Consider the following 17,901-nt stretch of genomic DNA (forward strand, 5'->3'; position numbering starts at 1 on the left):
TTTTGTTGCCTTATGTACAATTCATATAACGTAATTCTCTGAAAAATAGACTTATATTGGATACGGAGATGTCAGTGTGACCTTAACATTTTTTAACACCCCTGAAATATTAAATAAGGGACTTTGTAAGCTTTCATTTTTGTTCTGTTCTTCAGGTGATATTCATTTTACACGTCATTTCTGTTCAATAAGCTGCTTAAAACAGTGAAAACATTAGTTTTTATTCTTTAAGTTTGTATTCAACAATTAATTATTAATACCTTGGTTTAAAAACATAATTCCAACCGTTCCACCCAGTACTTTTCAGAAAACCACATATTCCTGGTGAGAGCTACAACAACCCAAAGTCTTTTGGCTTTGGTATAGGGATCAAAACAGGACTGCATTCTGGGTGGGAAAGCAGCTCATCACAGAGGGCCCCACACATCACTGTGAGATACCACTTACCCCAGCCAGCATGTGTTTGAATGGTGGGAATAAACCAGAGCTCCTGGAGAAACCCAAACAGACAGTAGGAGAGAGACAAGCCAACTCCACATGGAAGTCTGCCCATACCTCAGAATGGACCCCAGGAATCAAGAGCTATTAGGCCCCAGTCCTAACCACCACAGTGCCTTTTTCTAATAGCTCTTTCTTAGCAAAAAACTCACAGTCCAGATTCTGCCAAAAACAATTTCATTTCAGTTTGGTTTTTTCAGAGCCTATCTTGTTCCATTTGTCTTGCACTTTTATTCACTTCTTTTTCCCATTTCAGTTGTAATGGCCTACAAACATATTGCTAACCTGATGCATTGTGTTCCAGCACTCCTGTCGAAACGGATTTTCCCAGAATCCAATTTTTCCTACTCCTTGCATGTTGAAAACGGTACCTTGCACAGCTGTTGGTTTTCTGATTTTTTTTTGGGAGGTGACCATACTTACAGTAATTCCAAACCCCTGCTCTGAATTCCAGCAAATCAGCAATGAGTGGTCAACATCACATTGAAAATCCCACTGGTAAGCACTTTAGCTGTTTATATGTTAAGTGTGTTTGCATTTCCTTTTTATGTCAAACTGTGAGTTTCATTTTGGTTTTAAGATTTGTCAAGAAGACATTTCTCCTGTCACTAATAATTTCTAATGATTTTTGTCAGCATTGCCACTAAAAAAAAAAAGAACATATCTTTGGACAAAACAGACATTTAAAAAATCTTTTCTCTTCCTGCTGCAGGTTAAAATTCTGATAAGCTTGTATCTGGCAACAGTAAACTGCAGAACAGTAAGACAAGAACAAATTCACATTGATCATGTAGATAAAACCAAATCTTCAGGAAACTTTGTTTTAATAATTCACAGAAAAAACACTAGAGAATAAGAAGCACAATTACTTAACCTCAAACCAGGATGAGCTGCTGGCATTTCACTGCACATGACTTCTGATAACATATTTCTTTGTTGCTGTTTGTCACTTGTCAAGCAAGACTAGTTTTTTTTTCAGTTTTGCACTGACAGGATTAGTTGCCATTGAGATCTAAACCACAACATGACAGGAGATACAGATCAGATTTTGACAATAGCTGCAAGGAAAACCATCTGTGAAATTATTATTTTTTAATTTTTAAAGGTGCACTTTTCACATTTTATTTCTGCCTCTTACTTGTGGAATTCTGTTTACATTAGTCCACGTTACAGCTATTTGTCAGACAGATTTTTCAGGCCATCAACAAGCCCATAAATAACATGACCTGCGAGGTGTTGAAACGCTACATTCTGACCTGTGCTACTGTATGTGTCACTGGCACATTTCTCCTGGGATGTTTAATACTTCAAACCCATGGGAGGGATCTTACAGAATAAGGTGATTTGACAAATGGTTGTGTTTCACCTGATATATTGTTGGCTATCCCTCATTTAATTAATTGATAGAGAATTAAGGGGCAATTCAATAAAGTGATTATCTGAGTAGCAGCATTTAGAAGACTATACAATTAATCAATGTACACACCAAACTAAATGATGAAGATGTTGTTTCACAGTCGCTCTGTATTTATTACACAAGACCATGAAGATATCATCGTATTGTTGGAGAGATTTGAGACAAGTCTACATGTAAGGTATTAAATTCAGAAATACATGGGGTGTTAATGGTATTATGCATTGCTTTTATTGTTTAATGGGGACATTAGTAGTATCTATACATTTCAGAATGATATACTATTTTTCTTTTTTTCCTTATTGGAATGACACCAGTGATGTTTTTAAGTCAGTGAAGCTGTTTTTGTTTTTATTTTACTTTAAAATCATTAATTGTTTGTATTGCACTCACCTGACCTCTAAGAGTGAATTGTGTGTCTATAGAATCATGTCTAATTCAGGGTTGCAGGACAGTGGGAGCCTATTCTACTAAGGAACAGGTACAAGACGATATGCACCCTGGACAGGAAGCCAGTCTATTACAGAGCACACACCCACACAAGGGCCAAATTTCCCATTAGCCAATTGACCTACCCATATGTTTTAGTGGGGGGGAAACTGATCACCCACAGGAAACCCATGCACATACTATAGGCAACATCCCAGGTCTGAACCCAGGACAGCAGAAATACTAACCACTGTGCCAAGTGGCATACAGTTAGTGTGACACTGCTAAAGTCACTGTGTAAGACACGGGAGACTGAGTCACTTTCTTTATGGTTTCATTTATTACAAGGCAATGTTCTTAGATTAGAAACTTTAAATGGAAGCATAGCACCATTTTTCTGACAGATGCACGCTGACATTTGCGGTAACCTCAGATGGATGTGGATACATTAACTACTCCTATGATCACTTTGGCGTGTTAATCTAATTAAACATTAATTTCTTCGCATAACACAAACAGACTTTATACAGTCACTTTTCATGCATTAATTATGTTACTTATTATGAGGAACAAATTTAATAAATGTTTCCTAGTCTTGTCTTTTAACATGGAGAAATGAACGTGTATCTTAGGTGGTATCGATTATTTAGTCCTCTGTCATTGGGGATTTAAAATTCAGACATTTACTGGCTTTTATTATTTATTATTACATACACTATCTCATAATGTAGTTTGCTAGATCAAACAGCTCTTCGCACGTAATCTGTACAAGCTTGAGTGTAATGTCTGTAAGTGCTATTTTGATAAAACACTGAACACATCTGGGCTGGTACAGTGGTCAGCAGTGCTGCCTCGCAGTGCCCGAGTCCTGGGTTCAATCCCAGAAGTGGGCGTCTGGCTGCATGGAGTTTGTAGGCTCTCCCTGTGTTTGCATGGGTTTCCTCTAGGTGCTCTGGATGCCTGCTGTAATCTAGAGACATACTGGTACAGTAGGTTAATTGGCTACTGGGAAAACTTGTCCTGCTGTGAGTTTGTGTCTCTCTGGACTGGGTTCCTGGACAGGGTGTGCCCTGCCTTGTTCCCTTGTGCTCTGGCTCCCCTGCAACCCTGTATTGGATGAACCAATTACAAAATGAGGGCATGGATGGACTTACAGTGATGCATTGCTGCATGTTGTCACAGTGGTCTATATACTATGTACAGCAGCTTCTAAGATCTAAGATCTTTGGTGCTGATGTCCGTTACACTGCAGAAAACCAGGGACTTAGGCAGACAGGTTTCACAGACATCTGCTCTTTTCTGTGCATATCTTGTAACTAACAGAGAACAGCAAAAACCCGCCAAGACACCTACAGTAAGTGCCGTCACAACAACAAAAGCATCGCAAACATGAGCGGGCGCTTTGTGTGACAGAACGATGTCCAGCAGATTTGAGCATAGTTCCATAATCATTGCCTTAGGTTGTCAGAAACAGCCTTGCAGGGGATCGTGAGATGCAGAGGGTGAAAGGTGAACTGCCCTGAGGAGCAGGGACAACAATCAGCACCGGCCAAGAGAGCTTAGAGTGCAGGTCAATTGTTCTGCATGACTGGAGCGTTATCTACAGTAGGGTGTGGGGGCAATTCACGGCTATAGCTGTACAGCGAGGCAGGTGGTTTGCACCTCACCTGTTGTTGAAGGTAGTGCTCTTTTTTGTTCATTATCTTTAAAAAAAGTTGAAAAATCATCAAAGACTTAATAGTAAATCAAACAATTTACAGCTGTATAGCCTTGGGAATGCTTGACTGGTACCTTTACAGTCTCTCCTGAAATCCTGTATTAATCCCAACACTTTGTCCAAATCATTAGAGCTACAGTATGTTATCTTTCCAAAAATAAACAATTGAATAATTAACACTAACATTCACTCCTACAGTATATATATACACAGTACAGCGTGTTTGAAGCTCTGATTGTATGAATCCACAGAAATTCAATTTTGACTTTTTTTTAAGTGCTTACAGCCAAACATTTTTAAAAGCATATTTATATTGCTGTTTTGGAAAGCCTATAGACAAACTGACAGATAATTCAATATTTGGGATTCAAATAAATTACTGAGACCCTTGGGGGAAAACTGATAGATTACATAGCATTCTTAATTATCTAAGATACTTATTTTCAAATGAAAATTAAGACACCTCTGTCTGAATTTTTGGTTTATTCTTTTAATCACCTGCAAACCAAATTTCCCATCAGCCCAGATTTTATAATAATGAAGTGCTCCAGAATTGAGATTAATTTGCCAGTTCACTTTAAAACAGTCATGCGTTTGCAAGGTGCTATGTTCACATTTTTTCTTTTTTGAAGGAAAATGTTTTAAGAGATATTCTATCCTGTTAATCATCACTAATAAAATACTCCAGTTTCTAAAACAGCCTTGGGAACAGTGGATTACATTATTGATCCAGGATGTCAGCTATTGTTTATCTGGTAAATCATGCCTTCTTGGTTTATAAAACAATGCAGCTTGCTTGTGGAAAAAATGATGTACTAGTGTTTCAGAGAAAGGATTATAGTCAAGAATAGGAGCCAAATTAAAAACATTGATAGAGCATCAGATGAAAAACACTTTCAAGGGGAAGTGAAAAGTGCAGTGTTGTTTCATAGCCATTACCCATCAGCTGAAAACCTAAGACTTTTTTCCAGTGATACTTTTGAAAATAATTGCCCTTTTCTTTTGAATACATTAAAGAGACCACAGCCATTCATTTACAATTTTTATTTATCATCTGTCAGTACACCCTTGAAAGGTAAACAGTGTATCTCAAGAGTGTTCCCTTGCATAACATTGCTAAATAAAAGAAAAAATGTTCCATTAGCACCACTTCATATAGTCGAATATTTTACAGCATTTTTGCAGGGTAAATATCGCTGTTGTAAATGAAGTGTGCTTACATATACCATATACTGCAGTTGCCATAGAAACACTTTAAGAATATGGATTCAGTTATTTAAGTTTCTCAATAATAGAAAACAGAAACAAAAGGAGGTACACAACCAGTTCCATTTGGATTCCCTTCCTAAGTCATTAGGGATAATGCCTACTGAACAAAACTGAAATCACTCTCCAAACCTCATGTAATCCCTTCCACACTTTCAAAGGTGTACAAAATATAAACAAAAATTTTAAATGGAAATCAACCTGAAACAACAAGGCATGAAAAAATATACATTTTCTCAAGTTGCATATCTGCAGTTAAGACTTTTAGAGTGTTCTCAATCAGGAGCTACTGGCTCATAATACCATACGGCTTTGGGAGACAAACTCATTTTTTGGATGTCTTACAACCAAACCCCTTCGACATTTTACAATCCCAGTTACAAAATACCACGGGGTCCTGACATCTTCAAATATAATATTTGTGAATTCCCTCATTCGCGATTTGATCTGGCCACCAGGGTCTAACACTGTATGGAAGAAGAGCAGAGTGAGATGAAACCAAGCTGGAGCTTATTAAAGGGCATCTTTCAAATTACCGGCCCGGCTAGGAATGCGAGACGAATCCGTCTAGTGAGTGAGCCTTACCCTGCCCCCTGCTCAGCGTAGCGGAGCTAGTTTGGACACAGCGACGCCATCGCCCTCCCTGCGCCGAGCAGGGACCTCAGCCGACTGGGCTCTGGGGGAGGTCTCCTTTAGCTCACTCGGCTGGTTTCCTGTTGCGTTATGCCGGAGACCCAGGCCCGAGCCCGCGTGGAACTGCTACAGTTACACCAGCACCTGCATGTCCACGTCGTCTTGTTTTTATATTGTAATGAACGCTCCAGGTTCTGGGTCAGGAGCTCCCACTGAGCTGACTACTGTCATTTGGTGATTACTGTTTTTTGTTTTCGTTGTTCAATATACTGTAGAACATTACGCAATGGTATGCAGATTTGGCTATTCATGACCTTCCTCTACACTGAACCCTCACATCGAAACCCTACTGTCACCCTGTCACTCAGAGCTGGCAGCCCACTGAAGGTGGAAGCCTGGTCAGTACCTGGATAAGAGACCTGCTGGGAAAGCTAACGTTGGTGCTGGAAGAGGTGTTAGAGGGGCCAGCAGGGGGCGCTCACCATGTAGTCTGTGTGGGTCCTAATGCCCCATCATAGTGACGGGGACACTATACTGTAAAAAAGGTGCCAGCCTTTGGATGTGACGTAGAACCGGTGTCCTGACTCTCAGTGGTCATTGAAAATCCCAGGGCGTTTCTCAAAAAGAGTAGGGGTGTCTTGGCCACAGGGGGAGTCCCTATTACCAGTTCTTAATTACCATGATTGTGAAATGTTACATGATTTGGAATGATGTCCATCCTAACTTGTTCATTTAGGGTGGAAGAGACCCCAAAGCCAACAATTCAAGCAGTGCCATTGATCTAAAAATACTGTACAAGCCCGAAGGAGACTTTCACACAAAGTGCCGAAACTGTCACAAGCTTTGTCCCTCCGCACATCATACGGCTTGTTCTCCCCCTCTTCTCCGTTTTAGACGGATTTAGTTGTGGTCTGGAGCTTTCGACGTGACTAATCAGTTATATACAGTATGGTTATGCAATATTCTTAAGTTGTTTGACCAAATACAAAACAAAATGTTCTGTGAATGAATGCACTTTAAGAGAAAAAAAATTCAATCATTTAAACATTTTTTTCTTTGAAATCTATGCCAATTTGGAGTCCAGTGGCACAAAGCCCTAAAGTGCCTTGCATACAAGACTGAGGGGTATCAGTGCATACAGGTACTGTAGGTGTGAAGGCTGAAGAAGGCTCCGCGGCCAAAATGTTGTGTTTTCTTTCTTCTTTTTTTCCGCGTGGAATAAAGCTATTACTTGTTCCTTTGCAGCCTACGCAGGCTGACGCAGCTCCCCACCTGAACTACTACAGGGTACTGTAACTGACTTGGCCCATTCTGCAATACATGTGGATCTGTCCTCCTTGGGCAAAAGGGGTGAAATAACCTGAAAAGATCTTTGACTAAACTGTTTATGTGAACAATACATACTTTCTCAAGTCTGCTGCTGTTTTGGTTTTGTTTTATTTCACTTCATCCACATAAAATAGTTACAAACAGTGTATCTGGGTAACATTTTATAGTACTGATCACTTGAGTGTACATAGAATCCAGCTACTGAAACAGAGATACAATTTTGGTATGGCTCTCTACACATGTTTAAGGACAGAGAAATAAATGGGAATCATCCCATTACTGTAGATTAATTATTTGTGGCCAAGGAGTCGTAAGAATCTTGTACATGTCATAACCTCAGAAAGTTGAGAGCAAATTAAAGTATCAGCTTGTATACACTGTTTCATGTTGCTTCATACAATCACATTAACTTGACCTTGAGCGAGTGCCCTCTTTTCAGGAATGGAACAGCTTCTTGCTGTTTACCAACCACAGCATCCAAACATCAAAGGCAATGGTTAAATTCTGTTGACTTTTAGAAAGACATACACTGTCAGCTAAAAATGAGAGAGGGGCTTATTCAAAGTCAGTTGAACGGGTTTCTATAATCTCAAAAGATAAAAACACATCAGCTGCAAAGTTAAGGATCATTTGCTCAGCCTGTTTGTATCAAACATGTTATCACAACACCAGTTAAAAGGTATAGTAGAACATAAAAACATTGAGTAAAAATGTGTAAATGGAGCTTTTGCAGTATCTGAGCTCACTAATCACCCCTACAAATTATCGCCTTGGTTTTTGTGTAATTGCTATGTGCACAGTGTCTCTCAAAGAAACTACCAGATGTTCAGTTATCAACCCATTTTCTCAACGTAGGAAAAACACCTTATCTGTGAATAAAAATGTATTCTTAATATTTCAAAGAGCAAAAAATGTATTTATGTAAAGGAAAAAAAATACATTAGTCAGTACTGGTATATATATGTATATATTAATAGAGTTGCAAATTCATACAAGATAAACAAAGTCTAACAATATCATCTGGTCAACATTATATTGAGTTTAGAGGGAAAAACATGATTGTCACTCACTGTGCTTCACAAAAAGTACTCTTTATGAATAAATAATCTGATGAAATATTTACAATATAAACAAATGGAAAAAAGCTTTGGATCCTTTTATTCAACAAGATGCGAGCCAGTTTGTGAACTGCACCAATATGCTTCCTCCTCCATCAGAACAACGTACAGTATGTAGCAACAACAGCACAACATTTAGGATTGCGAATTCAATGCCAGTTTACTTCGGTAATAACTACATATGTATCATACTGCTTTGTATTAACATATCAAACATAATTTGGAAAGAAAAATATTAATATTACGCTATATTGCATTCCCCACAAAAACGGAAATGACACTTTGCATCCAACAAGGATAAAGGCAATAACCAAGGATCACAGGCAGGAACAGAAAAAAAGACTTGGACAAGTGAACTGTAGACACATCACTGTGCTCCTTATTTTGACGGCTAGCTATGATGGACAGTTGATTGGATGCATAAACAGTAATGTGTCCATACAATTCTTGCTGTACACGTAGAGCCATGGTAGTCATCATGTAAAATGGGCAGTGCAAGCAAATTAGTTCAATTACAGTTCTTCCAGCTCATTTTGAAACAGTCAGATGGAATCATCAGTCTAGGATTCAGCCAGTGAGCCTTTTTCAAGGGCTCACAAACACAAGAATCGTGTCTTCGTCCAGGTACGTGCGGAAAAGAACATTTCCGGGCAATGTTACCCAGAATTTAAGTATTCCAGTGCTACTTCATAGCAGAATTTATATTGATCCTAAAAAAAGTGAAAGCAAGGAGATTACATTAATTTCATGAATAAATGCAGGTTATTCATTATATCAATATTTAAAGAAAAAATGCATTCAAGAAATGGCAGAACAGCTAAACAGACTGGCACAAACCAATTAATTCAGATGGGCCAAATGGCATTCTCATGTCTTGTGCTTAGAGCCAAGATGTGGCTTGTGTCAAAAGAAATTAACTCCAACTGTGTCTAAATGTGCGTTTAGATGGCATGAAAAACTGACAACATCCTGAACTATGGGCTCCATTTAAATGTACTCCAGTCAGTCAAATAAGGACTAAGCAGCTTTAAAAGACGTACCAGTAAGTCAACCATATTGGGCTTGTTGTTCCTCAGTGTTTTAACAGCATGGAAAACGTCGACTGAGTGCTGGTGCCGGAGCATTTCACAGACAATGCTAATTGCACAAAACGTCCCACTGCGGCCTCCCCCATTCCTGCACAAGACAGCACAAGAGAGGAAAATCAGCATTGTTTTTTACTTTAGAGAGAGTAAACAGTTTTATGAACCATTATGCACCATCCTGCGATAATGCATTGTCTGCTGTAGGACTGCTTGAGCATATTTTGACTGTGGAGGCTTCGTCAGGTGTGCAGCTCCCTTCTTGAACCTCTGTGACCGCTTTCCTTAAACACCATTTCCTTAAACACCCTTAAGCCTGAAGGGATCTCTGTTCCTGCTGCAGTGGGAAATAAGATTATTTTATTCTTGTGGTATTTTTGCAAATACTTCTCCTATATGACCTCAAAAAGAGATGAGGAAATACTAGGAGTCAAAAAGCTCTCACTGCTAACATCGCCCCATCTATGACTTTCCACAGTCTTGCTTTTTAAGCATTTGAGTGGTACTGTTCCCGCCTGTCTCTCTTCTCAGGAATCCTGATGCCCAGTATACTGTATGTTGAAGTAGAATAGCTAAACTGTTGCTAATTAAAAAGGAACAGAAACATTTTAAAAATATGATTAGTGTGTACAGTGGCAAGCAAAATACTTTAGCACTCATTTTACTTTAACCAGAATTTACACAGCAATGACAAATGCCACTACAAACTTGGAGAGATTGGTTTTTGTAGCTGGTGAGCAGAGCGAGAGTGAGTTTCCAGTCCTTCTTGGTTATTATATGTATATTAGATTTGTATATGTACGGCTTTTTAACAGCTTCTGCACATCACCTTTAACCAGTCATCAAACATGGCCGCAGAGACGAACATTTATATTAAGCAGTGATGTACAGTATATGGAAACACAGATGATCACAGCGCACCAGTGAGGATTTCTACAGGTAGAAGACAGTGTTGAACTGACTTCAACACCTGGGTGTCTTATTTTTGGCATTAAGATTAAAAATCTGATCACTAGTTTCTATAATTCTTTAACAGATAAAATGCACTTGACGTACAGTAGTGGCTTTTTTATAAATGCTGAAAGCGAACATTACTGAGATCCGAAATGAGATGTGGAATTGTCAATCATTTTTTACTACGTACCCATGCTATCTGGAGTGTCATGAGTTTAAGGCTATGGCTCCTGTTATATAAGGGGTGAGTGACTACCCTGTAGATTTGAACACACTGAAGGCTGCACAGCGCCTGACAGAAGAGCATCCTTCACTGACATCACTGCACTGAGCCACCTGCCAAGTCACTGGCCCAGGAGACGCCGTTTCACCCAGAGTTCAGAAGACCCTCGATACGTACTGTCCACCCTATCCCAGCAGTTGCAATCCCACTGGCTAGTGAGCACAGGCAAGGGCAATACTCGGTATGTACAGTACAAAGAGTAAGACATTACTCAAACAACTGCAGGTGAAAAATTCCAGAAATGGCTTTATCTTCAAAGTAGAACAATAGCCATAGAAGCTGGTGGTGGGATACTGGTCGATGCCGTTACGAGAAGTTCAGTCTCCGTGTCCCCAGAAACACTTACAGGCAGTGCACCACGCTCCTCCCCTCTCCCCCGTCGTAGTCCTCCTGCCACTTCTCCACCTGGCGGATGAGCTTGAGGAAGGAGCGCTTGGACAGCGGGGTGTCTCTGTACATGGGCCAGCCCAGGAACTGGAACTGCTGCACCATCCGGTACCCATCCTGAGGCTACAGGGCCGACAGGCAGACAGGGCATGGAGTCACGACACGGAGAGACCCTCCCAGCCAACATCCACTATTCCACCCCATACTGTACGTAATCCATTTACTTTGTACAGGACATGTACTGCAACATGAAGTGCAGATGTTGGAGTGACGGGTTTTAATTTCGACGTGACACTGGAGCATAGCAAACCTCTTCTAACTGGAACGTACAGCATGTATAATACCTTGGTGCCAAAAATAACATTGAAAAAAAAAACTAAATTTAAACTAGCATAAAACGTCCTGTTTATAACATTAAGAGATTTTCAGAGATCAGAGATTTTACTGAAATGCTACAGACTAGCACACTGGTACTGTATGTAGTTTGGTCCATTTATAAAACAGCTTCACACACAGGTGTAGGTCACAGTTTGATGTATTACATGTCTTTACAGCTACAGAGGTCGTTTTAGCTGACAAGAGATAATTCTCAGCAATAGTTATATACTGATCTCATGGCCCAGATTCTGAGCTTTCCCAGAGGTATTCAGGCAAAGGGTGAAAAAATTCGAATATACTGAAGTATCAATATACGGCACTAAGGTCATTCATACATTTTTATAAAAAGAGCCTTACTCTTGCTGCATTGTAAATTCTGAATATTCTGCTAATGATATCTTCTTCAAGGTCCGCTGACACAAACTCCACCTGGATAGGTCCGTGTCTGTGAACCCCATTTTCAGGCCAGTACTGAGGACACAACTATAAAAAAAAACAAAACAAACAACAAGCATAACATAAAAGTCTATAGTAAAGAACAGTAAAAAATATTCCAAATAAAAAAAGAGAACACAGGATATATTGGCACAAGAATGCTTCCTGATTGTCACAATTACAGCAATTAAGATCCTTCGGGTAAGAGTAGAGATTACTATCATTGTAATCTTTTGAAATACGCAGAATTCTGAATTTCACTTTACATTGTACTGGAAACTTTATTTTTTTCAATATCTCTCCGAGATTAAAAGATCTTGATGCATCATGTTTTACAAGAAAAACATCTGCGTTTCTATGTAGTGGAAGGCATGATCAAACGTGGTAAAAAAAAACTTTTTTTTATTTGTTCCTGTTTCCTATTGACTACAGTGTTGTTCAAACCCTAAGCTGCTTACAGAAGGAACTCTTGGGAAAATGCTTGCATCAGGGCCCCTTGATGTAAAGATAAAAAGTAAATCTTGCAGCCTCCTGTCCAGAGGCATTCATGGACATACAGAACACAGTATTATATACAGTACACACACATCCCATGTTGCACAGGGAATAAAAATACTTTATGAGATTAAATTATTATTAAAAACAATCATATTTAAAAGAGCATGAAAATAAAATTCTACTGAACTTCTGCGTCAGGTTAGTCTTCTGGTTACAATCAGAACTAATGGCTCCTATTATTTTGGAACAGCATTTTGACAACAAGGTCTGCCAGCCGTACTGATGCTGCTTCAATACAGCTTTAATGCACAGGCTTTCTGACAGCGCCCGAGGCCAGGGCACTCACAGTCACTTCCATGACTTTCCTTTCCTGACATGCTTGCTCATACCTGTGCTGGGTCCACATCATTCAGCATTACTATTGACGTACAGTGATAGTCCAAAACCAGCCTCCAGAAATCTTTCACCGTGTTTGGCAAAGGATGCTGGGTGACTATGAATGCAGAAGGTTGCTTATAGCTCTGCAAAACAAAAGGAAGTTGTTACAATGCTGCTCACTGCAGAACACATGGTCTGTTCCATGGCATTCATTGCTCCATCAGTAGTTAATTGTTTTTTTTTTCCATTCCATTGAAAAAAAATGATGCTTCGTGTCACATCTTGCTATGATTTGTTCAATTACCACATATAATAAAAATGTTCCTTTCCAATTTTCACTTAGCACGTCCTCAAACTTTTGTTCTATTGACTTCATTGCATAATCATTTCCAGAATCACTGAAATAAATGGGTACCAATATGATTCCTATTTTAAAACCATTTCATTAAAATAAACATGCAATTTATTTTTTCTAATAATACTCAGGAACAGTTATTAGAGAAAACATTTTCAATGCATAAACCACTGTTGTCCCCATGGTGTGCGAGAAACGCTGAATCTATGTAACTGATATGGCTGTTTTTGGTGGAAAAGAAGACGTCACTATAGAGAACACTGATAATTCACTGACCACAGTCTTCACCTCAGTAACAGATGGAGACGGGAAAAAAAAACAGACTTATGGAACAAGTCTTTTTTATATAAATGAGCACATTTTCTGGCATTACTATTGTATACTCAATTTTGGTGACATTTTTTTTACTTGTATAAGTACTCAAAAACTTCAAAAAAACACAACAAGGTCCATTATATTTAAGGATGATATGTAATGTCCAATGTTCAAAATAGAAAATAAGCTGTGGTTCCTGTGCACTGCACCTTGTTTAGTGCTGATCAACCATATCCAAATGTATTAACACTTCTGCCATTTAACTATCTATGATTTGCGTACTTCACAGCAGGGGTCCCTGTAGTGTGTTCTGTTTTTTTAAATTGGTTCATTTTTTTTTTAAAAAGGACAAATGTTTATGGTCCTGTTTGTGTCTGCTGTGGAAGTATGTCTGTGTATTTTTTTTTGCTGATGTTGTACTTTGAATTAAATGTCTTATAAATCATCACTTACAAAGCACCTTCAAAATCATATCATAAATACTTAAAAAAACAGTAAAACAATCAGATTCACCCCAGCCTTAGACGAAATTCAACTCAAAAACTGAATTCAAAAACTTGAAAAGTCTAAACATTTTACATGCATGAGATTTCAGATTTCAGTGTCCGTGTGTTTTTGTATCTGTAAGCGATGTTAAGTTGACTTATAGTGTTGGTCCCTTAAAGGCAAATCAATTTCTCTTCAAACCTGCTATTGGGAAAAACATCTGACTCACACACTGCTTTCGCAGAAATCGGCCCTTTCACAGTTCGGTTTATTTTCCTGCGTTACCTGTTTTATTGCGCACAATGCTTTTTTCAGAGTGTATTAACCGCATTCTTTGAAAACATCATTCTTTGATACCTCTCTTTTGTTGCCATCTTATCAGAATCTCATAAATAAAAAAAATTACAACAAAAATGGTGCCAACGATGTTGTAAAGTGTACCGGTGCTTTTTGTGTATGTAAATAAGAATGTTTGCCTTGTGTGTAGCTCAAACATGAAAAATTGAATTCCACACGTGATCCGTTTGCATGAGTACCAGCGAAGGGTGCATAAAAGGGAAACTTACATCCATAAGCGCAGCGTTGATGTAGTTACTGCTTTCTCCGTCTATAGTAATAAGGAAAGGCAAACAACGGTCTGGAGGCAGGACATCCATACAGCGATTCTTCTCGTGATTGCGCGGCAGTAGAGCTATGCTGCAGTCTTCCACTCGTAAAGTGGGAGTCACCATATTTAGGGTCTAGAGAGGCAGGTGAGAAAAGCAGAATACAGAAATTCCGTTCCCGTTCTTCAACAACCTACACAAAGTATTCTGCAACAGTCTATCAGCAGTAGGATTGTGTTCCCTTATCCCAGGAATCTTGAGCATCCCAAACTGAGAGGGAGCACATTTCTGTTTCAACAGATGAGCTTTCACTAAGCAGGTTTCTAAGATTTTGCAAAGCTGTCACTGGTGGCTATTCATATACAGTACCGTTCAAAAGGTTCCACTGCTGGAACACGCGCAGAATTCTTACAGGTGGTGCTATATACAGTATATCTCATAGATCAAATCTTTTTTTTTTTTACTAATGCTGTATCAATGATGTGTTTGCAGAAAACAATTTTAAGAACATCACGGCACACATTATCAAAACCTTAAAGGGTTTAATGGACAGTCCCCCCCCCTCACACACACACACTTACTCTGAACTCTTCTTTAATCTGGCTGGAGTTGGTCTGCGGGTCAAGTCTGTTCATGTCGTAATACGCAGACCTGAGCTGAAGGGCTGGAATGGTGGTGTCTCCACAGAGACAGGCTTCCAAGATGGCATCATGGATGAACACGTACTGTTCCTGGGAAAGGACACACGGTTTAGCTACAGTACACTGCAAAACACAGAACATTGTTGCTGTATAATTACCATTATCAATAAATCCTAAATGCCGGTCCAGCATCTGGAACAGCTCCCAAGTCACTTCATGCATTTCCTAACCATAGAGGTGACACTGCCACCGATTTTCCTTGAAGCATCAGAGAATCAAACAGGGTACCTAAGCGTCAGGGCTTTCTTGTTCTCTTCAGTCTGAATTGTTTTTTCTTGGAGAGACAAGGGAGGAATTGCTTGATGAAAATATTTTATGATGTGACATTTTGAATAGCTCTCCCCCCCCGTCACATTTAACAAAACTTGTCCGCCCAGGGGTCAGCAGTCTTTCAGGGTAGGAGCCTGTTACCAGGGACCTCCACTTGTCAGAAATACAGAGAATTGATCATTAACGTAACAGCCTCCCATAATCGATACAACAAAATCTACCTTTGTATTAAGACTGCTCTACACTCATCAACAGTATTAAGACCCGGCAAGATTAAGGAAACAGATATCGGTATAAGAATAAAAAATCCACTAGCCAGATAAGGGCAATGCTGGGGAAAAAACAAGTGACACTTCAGAGGTCAGTGAATCTGACAAACCAATATCTCCAGTAACGGCTAATGTTTCATGGCAAAATGCGATATGACGTATTCAAAGCACACTGTACGTCTTCACAAAAGTGACTTGATTAAAACATTTTAATATCAATATTTCATACTGGCAAAGCTTTAGGAAAAATATTACATGCTGCATTAGCAGAGTTAATTAAATTAAAAGTCAAGTGTCCACAAATGCAAATTATGAGCCACTTATTTACTATACTGTATATAACTATAATTATTATACATTACTGTATATAGTTCTATTGACATGCTTTCTGCAAAGAGGCAGTTTAGTAGTTGTGAAACAGTGGGTTTACCTCCGTCTGCACCATGTTCACTCTTCGTGATCTCAGCTCGCGCACACAGTTGTAGATATCCACCACCCCTTCTCTTTCAGCCATGTCCAGCATGATGTCAATGACTATGAAGCACCCAGTTCTTCCTGCTCCAGCACTAAGATAGATGATAACACAAAAAAAACCTACAGTCAGCAAGCATTCACCACTGGGTTTGTTTCAAGAAGCAAGAGTCACTTAGTCCTCTGTAGCACATGGGGACTAACAGGATTCAATGTCGTCAGAAATGTACTTAAACTCAGCTCTTAATTTTCAAAAACAAGCAAACATTGATATCCCTCCTGTAAGTAATGTAGAGTGTGCTCTAATCGGAAACACAGTCATCATGCATTTTAGCAGCAGAGCCAGCAGAATGAAATCACGTTGTCCTGCTATTTGTCTTGTAGAGTGGGGAGGCCCCTAGATAACTCAAACCCATTGATCCACTGCAGGAGGACTGCACTTTAGAATACACCTCTAATGGAAAATAAAACCATAAGAAATGTTACAAACAACAGGTGGCAATTTGGATTGCTAGTAGCAAAATGATTCGAGGATTTCATTCAGATATCTGTTGAAAGAAGCCAGGCTATCATCTTGCACGACACTGGTTGGTAGCTTGTAGCAGGCTGCCACTCCACTTTGTTTTTCATTGATGATTCTAAGGATGTGAACTGCACTGGCTCCATCGACAGTTTTAAGCTTTCTGAATACCTGAATCGCCCCCTAAGACTGGAAGGATTCACAGTGGTCAGCCGGTCAGAGAAGGACATTCCGTTAACCCCAGGAATGTAACTGGTCATTCTTCTGTGGACTGATTCCAGAGCAAAATATATATTTTTGGAGTGTGGTGACCAAAAGTATACGCTATGATAAAAGAGGTTTTACACCATATAATTTCAACATACAGTAATACTTGATTAAAGTTCTACACTTATAACTACAGTACATAACACCACGTTCCTTTCCGATTGCTTTGTGATGAAAATGAAAGTTTCACTATAAACATGCAAGTCTTTTCCTTCAGTAGTTTCTTTGAGCTTAGCATTTCCTCTTTTATATGCATAGTTTATGCCTCTGCTACCTGCATATGACACATGGCACTTGTCAACATTAAACATCATATGCCAGACATTTCCCAAGTCTTGAATTTCACCTAAATGATTATGAATTTCCTCTGCAGCTTCTAAAGAGCTTGCCAACCCTCTCTGGTATCATCTGTGATCCTGACTAGCTAATTAGTTATACCAGAATCTAGATTGCTGATATTACATTAGCAGTTTTCAGGAGAATGGAGCTGCTTTGAATCTGACTCAACAAGAGCTGTAGCACAAGCAGAAATGCAGCCTTTTACGTAAGGACCCAGCTGAACGTACAGGGAGTGGAGATCTTTGTGCGAAATCCATGCAGACAAACTTTACAGAATGAAGAGAAGTGCTGAATGAAAGAGTGATGCAGTGATGCAGTGACACAACGTGAGCTCACCAAGCAAAGTCCCAGGGCTTCTTGCTGTACAGCCAGAAAAGGACACCCTGGCTGACTTGCACTTAAACTGACCTGGCTGCACTCTGACATCAGAGCCTCTCTGCTTGGGGAATTCTGACTACAGTGGGCTAATGACTTGGCACCCACGGGTGTCTAGACTGTAAGGCT

At 39.4% G+C, this 17,901-nt stretch overlaps 1 protein-coding gene across 9 annotated transcripts in view; it reads right to left on the reverse strand.

The window, feature by feature from the left end:
* Positions 1-7,375: 7,375 nt before the first annotated feature.
* LOC148655534 (receptor-type tyrosine-protein phosphatase mu) overlaps positions 7,376-17,901 on the reverse strand; it is a 240,857-nt gene continuing 230,331 nt past the window's right edge. For all 9 annotated transcript variants that reach the window (XM_088642104.1, XM_088642103.1, XM_088642105.1 and 6 more), the window contains 8 exons: positions 16,231-16,366; positions 15,142-15,291; positions 14,522-14,695; positions 12,811-12,942; positions 11,846-11,971; positions 11,070-11,233; positions 9,445-9,580; positions 7,376-9,114 (listed from right to left, as the gene is read on the reverse strand). In XM_088642104.1, the coding sequence (XP_088498230.1) occupies positions 9,061-9,114; positions 9,445-9,580; positions 11,070-11,233; positions 11,846-11,971; positions 12,811-12,942; positions 14,522-14,695; positions 15,142-15,291; positions 16,231-16,366 (1,072 nt within the window). In that variant the 3' untranslated portion in view covers positions 7,376-9,060. The remainder of the gene's footprint in view (positions 9,115-9,444; positions 9,581-11,069; positions 11,234-11,845; positions 11,972-12,810; positions 12,943-14,521; positions 14,696-15,141; positions 15,292-16,230; positions 16,367-17,901) is intronic.

Source organism: Lepisosteus platostomus, chromosome 8 (assembly GCF_059453375.1).
Source record: "Lepisosteus platostomus isolate fLepPlt1 chromosome 8, fLepPlt1.hap1, whole genome shotgun sequence".
Lineage (NCBI taxonomy): Eukaryota > Metazoa > Chordata > Actinopteri > Semionotiformes > Lepisosteidae > Lepisosteus > Lepisosteus platostomus.